Source organism: Neovison vison, chromosome 9 (genome assembly GCF_020171115.1).
Source record: "Neovison vison isolate M4711 chromosome 9, ASM_NN_V1, whole genome shotgun sequence".
NCBI classification, from domain to species: domain Eukaryota; kingdom Metazoa; phylum Chordata; class Mammalia; order Carnivora; family Mustelidae; genus Neogale; species Neogale vison.
Window position 1 is genome coordinate 37,593,944 of NC_058099.1, and position 7,794 is coordinate 37,601,737.

At 55.7% G+C, this 7,794-nt stretch overlaps 1 protein-coding gene across 1 annotated transcript; it reads left to right on the forward strand.

The window, feature by feature from the left end:
* Positions 1-369: 369 nt before the first annotated feature.
* On the forward strand, positions 370-6,909 carry AQP3 (aquaporin 3 (Gill blood group)). The gene is made up of 6 exons (XM_044265513.1): positions 370-522; positions 4,159-4,285; positions 4,654-4,791; positions 5,145-5,263; positions 5,599-5,816; positions 5,903-6,909. Exons 1-6 carry the CDS (start codon positions 415-417, stop codon positions 6,069-6,071), a joined length of 879 nt encoding a protein of 292 aa, XP_044121448.1. The 5' UTR covers positions 370-414; the 3' UTR covers positions 6,072-6,909.
* Positions 6,910-7,794: the final 885 nt, after the last annotated feature.

Here is a 7,794-nt window from a genome sequence, read left to right on the forward strand (position 1 = left end):
GTCTCCAGTGGCGGCTGCATGCTCCCCAGCCACGGTCCTGCACCCGCCTGTACCCCGCCATTACCTCCCCGCAATCGACACGCGCAATCCCCTCTGCCCCCAACACTCCTCCTCCTCTAAGTGCCCTCCCGGAGCAACGTCGTCCCTAAAGCTCCTTACAGCCCCCCGCCGCCCCCTCCCTTCCTCCTCAGCTTCCCACAGTCCAGCGTCCCCACCAGCTTACCTGGGCAAGCTTTGGGGGGCGGCTGCCCACACCTCGGGCGGGCTCGTGGCTCAGCGGGCGGGGCTGCAGGGCGGGCGGGCGGGGCGCGTGCCTCCAGCTCCTATAAAGGGCGCCACCCGGCGCTTCGGGCCACTGCTGCTGGCCCGCCGCACTCGAGAGTCCGTCCCGCCCGCTCCGTTGCAGCTCCAGCCATGGGTCGACAGAAGGAGCTGGTGTCCCGCTGCGGGGAGATGCTCCATATCCGCTACCGGCTGCTGCGCCAGGCTCTGGCTGAGTGCCTGGGGACCCTCATCCTCGTGGTGAGTGGAGGGACCGGGAGAGGCCCTTCTTTCTCCAGCCCCCATGCTCCCCGACCCCTCTGTTCACACTGGAGACACTTTTTTTTAAGGCAGGCGCCACCCCTCTCCCTGCTTTGCTACTCACCTTGACCCATTCCAGAGTGGTCTTCCCCCCTTGCTCTAACCCCATCACGGCAGTTCTGAGTCCTGCCAGAATGCCAGTTGTCACTCCCACTGTCAGCTCTGATCAGTGGCCCTCTAACTAGGGCCCCAGCCCACCAGCTGGGGGCAGTGGTCTCCCCTGTAGTCTGAGAACCCCAGGGTCCTCTCCTGGTCCTCACCTTCCCAGGTTCCCCAAGTCTCAGCCCTGGAAGGCAGTGGAGGCATTGGCAAATGGGCCAGTATTATATCTGGCTCCTAATGAATAATTAAGCTCCAGAAAGTCCAAAAGTTCCTGAGATGTGAGGACAGTTTGCCATGGGTGGGGGCAGAGGGCGGAGGCCACACAGGTGAAAAGAGCAGAGCTGGAAGAAAGGAGGATCCAGAAGATAAGGAGGCCGTGGAAGGCTGGTGGGCCCTGGGCACAGAGCATGTGGTGTCACTAAAGTCACTCTTCTGTCCTGAGTTGCTCCAGGACCAGACTCTGTCCATCATCCAGACAGATGCTATCATTCTCTGTGCCCAAGCACTCTGATTTCTCCCCACCCTCTTTTTTTTTTAAAGATTTTTATTTATTCATTTAACAGAGAGAGATCACAAGTAGGCAGAGAGAGAGGAAGGGAAGCAGGCTCCCTGCTGAGCAGAGAGCCCGATGTGGGACTCGATCCCAGGACCCTGAGATCATGACCTGAGCCGAAGGCAGTGGCTTAACCCACTGAGCCACCCAGGCGCCCTCTCCCCACCCTCTTAACTCAGCCTCTGAGTTTGTGGGTTTTCTGAGTAGGCCACTTCACTGCCTGGGTTGCTCCCCAGTCCATTTACTTCTGGTTACACCACTTTCGTCTCTAGGTTCCTGGGTGACTTTGTTTGCATTTTTTGGATCTGACAGACACACCACTTAACAGTCTTTCATTTCCTGTCCCACCTGCTCTCTGATTTTCAGCCCCTCATGTGGTTACACCTGTTTTCTTCTGGGTTACTTTAGCGTTCAGTTGCTTTAATGGGGTGAATAGGTTAGTCTTTTCCTTGCCCTAGCTCAACTGTAGGTACTGTAGACCAGTCAGCACCCTGTGGAGCTTAACTAGAGAGGCAGATGGGTACGACTGGGGTGGTGCAAATGGGTAGTGGTGGTGGCCATGGTGACAAAAGGTCTTTTTTTTTTTTTTTTAAAGATTTTATTTATTTGACAGGGATCACAAGTAGGCAGAGAGGCAGGCAGAGGAGGGGAAGCAGGCTCCCTGCTGAGCAGAGAGCCGATGTGGGGCTTCATCCCAGGACCCGGGGATCATGACCTGAGCCAAAGGCAGAAGCTTTAATCCACTGAGGCACCAAGGCGCCCCGTGAGAAGAGGTCTTAGACTCACCTTTGGCTGGTTCCAGGAAGAGCAAGGGAGAAGCCAGGTGGGGCACTCATCCACAGCCCCTCACAGGGCTAGTGGCCCTTCCGTCGTCATCTTCCTTTCCCCCTGGAAAGAAGGGAAGGGAAAAGGGTCAGGTGCTTTTTCGTTGTCCTGTCCCAGAGTCTTGTGTCCCTCCCTCCCTATCTGATTGATTGTCCAGGACATCCTTGTCCGAGAGCAGCTAGGACAGGGGAAGTCATCTTCCACATTCATAGAAGGGCCTCCAGAACGCCTCACACATCTCAGTTAGCCTCTCCCACAAAGAAGCAGTCAGACTTTTCTCTGAGCCCCAGGATCATTTGGCTTATCCTCAACCACAAAAGGAGGGTGTTACTTCTGTGAAGACTTTCAGGCTCAGGTGAGTGTAAGGCATCTGGTGTCAGTGAAAAACAGAACCTCAAAGGCTGCCTAGAGGGGAGGGGCTTAGGCCTGGGAGACCCCAGAGTGGTGGGTGGGGGGCTTGCCTGCATACCTCTGTGGGCTGGGGACCCAGAGCCTGTGGTGGCAAGATCAGGGCTGGCCTTGGGATGAGGGGAGCCCCTTTCTCTGGGGTACCTGGCAAGGCAGGGAGTGGGGGAGGAGGAGGAGGAGGAAGAGGAAGATTAGCCCCAAGGTGGTGGAACTGGATCTGACAGCTTCTTCCTCCAAGGTCTCCTGGGATGAAGCCAGGTTTGGGCCTCAGGCAGGAAAAGAGCTGAGGTCAGGGCCTGCCAAGGCGGGCAGGGTGCCCTGGACCCCCATGTGCCCCCCTGCACCCCGCACATACTCATGGTCTCTGATCTTTTACTCTCACCTGCCTCCACACCTTTGCCCAGCATCACTGCCGCTGGCTTCTCCACTTTCTCTTGGTTGTTCTGAGGGATGATAATCAAAATGCTTAACAGCTCAGTACAGCAGGACACTGACCCATCCGAATGGATAAGGGCCCTTAGCACGAGTCTTGGGAGCTGCCTGCTGGCTAGGCATAGCACTTAGTTATGGGGAAGTAGAAGAGGAAACGTAGGGCAGGGGCTGGAGTAAGCTTTAAGGAACACTCTTGGAGGCTCAGGGCAAAGCTCTTTGTGGCTGGTGCAGAAGCATTTTTACATTTAAATAAGAGGAACAGGGGTGCCTGGGTGGCTCAGTGGGTTAATCCTCTGCCTTCAGCTCAGGTCATGATCTCAGGGTCTTGGGATGGAGCCCCACGGCTCTCTGCTCAGCAGGGGGCCTGCTTCCTCCTCTCTGCCTGTCTCTCTCCGTACGTGTGATCCTGGTCTGTCAAATAAATAAATAAAATCTTTAAATAATTAAATAAATAAACAAGAGGAACAGGGTGTTCTATACTTGTGGGACATCAGGGACTTTAGTCCTCTTGAATCTCCCCATCGCTGCCAGAAACCTTAGGACCAGTCTGCGCACTTCCACTGCCCTGCTGCTTCTAGTGAGAGGGGCCACTGAGATAACTGTCTTCAGGACCTCCACATCTGAGTAGGGAACCTGGACCCCTGAAGGTGGAGAGGTCAGGGTGAGTGGAGAGAGGAGGCTCTGGTACAGGAGCAAGGGCTCTGACCTTCCAGATTCAGGCCTAACTTTGGCCTTTTCCCTGTTTCTCTGTGCCATAAGACAGCCCCCACCCCCACCCCTAAGCTCTTTGGGACAAGGAGGGAGGCATGTGTAGGTGGGGGATTAGTGAGCCCAGCCTGAGGGGCTGCAGGAGAAACTGCTAGGGTGAAAGTTGCTCCCCTGTACTCCACTCCTACGGAGATTCCGAAAAAGTCAGAGAAGATGGTCCAGTCATTTTTTGGGCTTCCAGTTGTAGACTCTGCTTCCAGTCCTTTCCATGGGGCCCTGTTAAAGTGTGGGCATTGTGGGTGGAGAGGGGGTATAGCTCAGGGGTAGATCATTTGACTGCATTGTGGGTGGGAGGGCATGTCTGCTTAATCTGCCAGGTACAGTTGCTGCAGGAGGGGTGTAGGTTGGATTCCCCTGAGAAGGGGCTTCCCCAAAGTCTTCCAGATGACAGCTGATGGAGGTAGGAGGTGGAATTCACCCGTTTCCTCTGGAATCCGAGAGCTGCTGGGCCTCACTCTCCGCCTGCCTGGTTCTGTTTCCTGATACAGATGTTTGGCTGTGGCTCTGTGGCCCAGGTGGTACTCAGCCGGGGCACCCACGGTGGTTTCCTCACCATCAACCTAGCCTTTGGCTTCGCTGTCACCTTGGGCATCCTTGTGGCTGGCCAGGTATCTGGTAAGGACTTGCTCTCCCCCTTCAGTCTTTACCCTCAAATGGCATTCCCACAAGGAACCCAGCTGGGGAAGGGGGTGGTGGAAGACATTCCCAAGGACAAAGCATAGTTGTGGGCTTAGCTTGTTGAGCCTTTGGAAGAGGAGAATGGAAAAGGAACTCAATACTTCGAACCTTTGACTCTCACCTTGGAATCCGATGATTGGAGGTTGGCCTATTACATAGTCCAGCCTATCATCTGGTACAGGAAAACCCTTCTTTGCACCCCTGCTTATGAGGGCCAGAGAGGGGGACTAGGGAGGTTAGGGATCTTGGCTTTCCCACTGGGGCAAGCTACAGTGACTAATAGCTCCCATCTCCCCTCTGCCCAGGGGCCCACCTGAACCCTGCTGTGACCTTTGCCATGTGTTTCTTGGCGCGTGAGCCCTGGATCAAGCTGCCCATCTATGCCTTTGCTCAGACACTAGGAGCTTTCCTGGGCGCTGGGATTGTTTTTGGGCTGTATTACGGTGAGCATTCCCCACCCTGCCATCCTCCACTACCTCCTCCCTCTGCTTGGGACCTGTTGGCACCCAGCCTTTTGATGACAGACAGCTGGGACCTGCCCAAGCCCCAGGCTCTTGACTCACTCATCTCCCTCACGGGCCCAAGGTGGGGGGCATAAGGGGAAAGAAACAAGTTGGGCAACAATAGAGTCCCAGGCTGTCCACCCGCCCACCCCCTGCCCCTCCACAGGCTCCTGAGTAATACAGCAGTGATGTACCCTACCTGTGATCCCCCAGGAGGGTGGGTCCAGCCGGAGACGGAATAGCAGGTCAGTTTCTGCCTTCACTCACTCTGGGTCTGATCTGTCTGTCACCAGATGCAATCTGGGACTTTGCCAAGAATGAACTCGTGGTCTCGGGCCCCAATGGCACAGCTGGCATCTTTGCCACCTACCCCTCGGGACACTTGGACATGGTCAATGGATTCTTCGACCAGGTATGGGCCAGGGAATTGGGAACACAGGGGAGGATCAAGCTGCTCAGCTGCTCATGGGTGGCAGGAGGACGGGACTCCTTGTCTACAGCAGGGTTTCTCAGTTCGGGTTTGGGGGACACCTACCTCACAATCATGGCGGCAGGTACTTACAAAACAGGAATTGGCATCTTTAGCCAGTTCTCCAGGGAATCCCTTTTGCTCCATCACAATCTAGCACCCCTGCTGGAAAGAGCTGAATATGGGAAATGTTAAGACTCTGGGAGCCCAAGGACAGAGGAAGGACCAGATGGTGGGATGGGAGTAGTTCCTCACCCTGTTCTCCCCACACTCCCCAGTTCATTGGCACCGCCTCCCTCATCGTGTGCGTGCTGGCCATTGTTGACCCCTACAACAACCCCGTCCCCCGCGGCCTGGAGGCCTTCACCGTGGGTCTGGTGGTTCTGGTTATCGGCACTTCCATGGGCTTCAACTCGGGCTATGCTGTCAATCCCGCCCGGGACTTCGGTCCCCGCCTTTTCACCGCCATTGCTGGCTGGGGCTCCGAAGTCTTCACGTGAGTGCCGCCCCCACCCAGCCTGCCCTCGCCTGACACCCCTCTGCTGCCCCACCCGCCCCCGACCGCCTCTTGTCTGTCCCCAGGACTGGCCGCCACTGGTGGTGGGTGCCCATCGTCTCTCCACTCCTGGGTTCCATTGCGGGCGTCTTCGTGTACCAGCTCATGATTGGCTGCCACCTGGAGCAGCCTCCGCCCGCCACTGAGCAGGAGAATGTGAAGCTGGCCCATGTGAAGCACAAGGAGCAGATCTGAGTGGGCAGGGGCTCCCTCCCCAACCCCTCCCTCGAGCACCCACAGACTGTGCAGGGGCTGCTGCCTTAGAAGCCTTCAGGGCCCCTTCCCAGATGGAGAAGCTCCTGGTCTACTCCCACTCCAGTGGACAGCCCCCTTGGGGATTCTCCCCAGGACCCTCCCCAAATGGGCTGTTAGGACACTGTCTTTAAGCAGTGGTGGGACAGGGAGTAGGGCCAACATACCCTTAGTTTCCCAAAAAGAATGGGCTCTGTGTGTGTGTATGTGTGTGTGTGAGGTTTCTAAGACCTTCAGGGCAAGGGACCAAGTGGAAAGGATACTAGCTGTGGGAGGAGCCCAGAGGAAGGGGAGGGTCTGTCTGCAGTGTGTCCCTCCCATCAGTAAGTGAGGAAAAGTGCGAGGGGTCTGCATGTTTCAGGGGCTCCATGTGGAGAAGGGTCCAGATATATGTGTGCTGAGTATGGGTGTGTATGTGCCCTTTTTTCTAAGCAGGGGACTTCTCTAGATTTTAGGGGAGGTAGGGTGGGAATATGGAGGGAGGGCGGGGCAGAGGAGGCCACAGCCCAGGTGTGTGTGGAGCTCGGAGCTCTGGCTGTATATAAGTAGGAACAGAGAACATAGTTCTGTCATAATGTAGGCATAAGGGTGGTGGGGGTGAAGTCCAGGTCGTAAGTTTCTCGTGCTTGATTTTTTTTTTTAAATACAGAGGATGTTTGTTTTAGGGATGGGGGTTGGGAGACTCTACTTAAAATAGGGTCTTTACTCCTTTAATCCTCCACTCAAAAAAAGTACTCTTTTCTCCTTTTATATAAAAAAACAATAAAATGTGTGCCTAAAACTGCCAGTTGTGAATTTCTCCCAGCTTGTTCTGCTGCTATTCTGGGGCTAAAGTGCTAAGCACCGGACTAAGGTGCTTCACTAGGTCCAGCCACAAACACCAGCCAGGGCCCCTGCTTGGTGTTTTCACCTGGCCAGGGCACCAGCCTAGGGCTAGTACTTGGGGGCCCTGCTGGTAGGGTCAGAGGCAGGAATCAGTCCCACAGACAGGTCAGAGCCTCTTCACCAAGCCTTTGTTTGAACTCCGTGGCCCCCACACTTCCCCAAGCTTTCAACCTCTTGCACAATGAGTGGCATACCTCCTTCCTGACTCCTGCACCCACCTATCATCCCATGAAAGCAGGCTTGAACCTGGCTTAAGAGAAAAACGCTTTCTTGGGTAGAGCTGGCCAAAGGGGAGGAGGACTGCTGTTCAGGAAGTAGTGAGCTTCCTGTTGCTGGAGGAAACCAATCAGACCATGGCCCTGAATCGTCTTCTAGAGCTTGCTGTTGAGGCTCTATCACCTCCAACCCGACCTTTGCCACAGCCCCTTTAGTGGCCTCCCTGGCTCCGGGCTTACCCCAGCCGGACTCTGTAAGAGCAATGAAGGATCTTTCTGACACCACTGTTGAAGTGGGCTTCTTGTCCATGGCTCTGCCCGCTCTTAGACACAACCCCAAACACTCCTGCAACCAGCACCCCCACGACCGGGCGCGTGGTCCCTGTAGGCCCTCTCACCACGCTCCGTTGCCCGTAGACGACTCGGTTCCCTTCTGTGCCGTCCTCCCTTTGGAGCGGACCTTTGCTCCAAAGTGCTCACTTCGGAACAACTCCTGGTCTTCCCTAGCATCTCCTCCTCCAGAAAGTCATCCTTGCTCTTCCGACCCTTCCACTATTTTCTAGAGT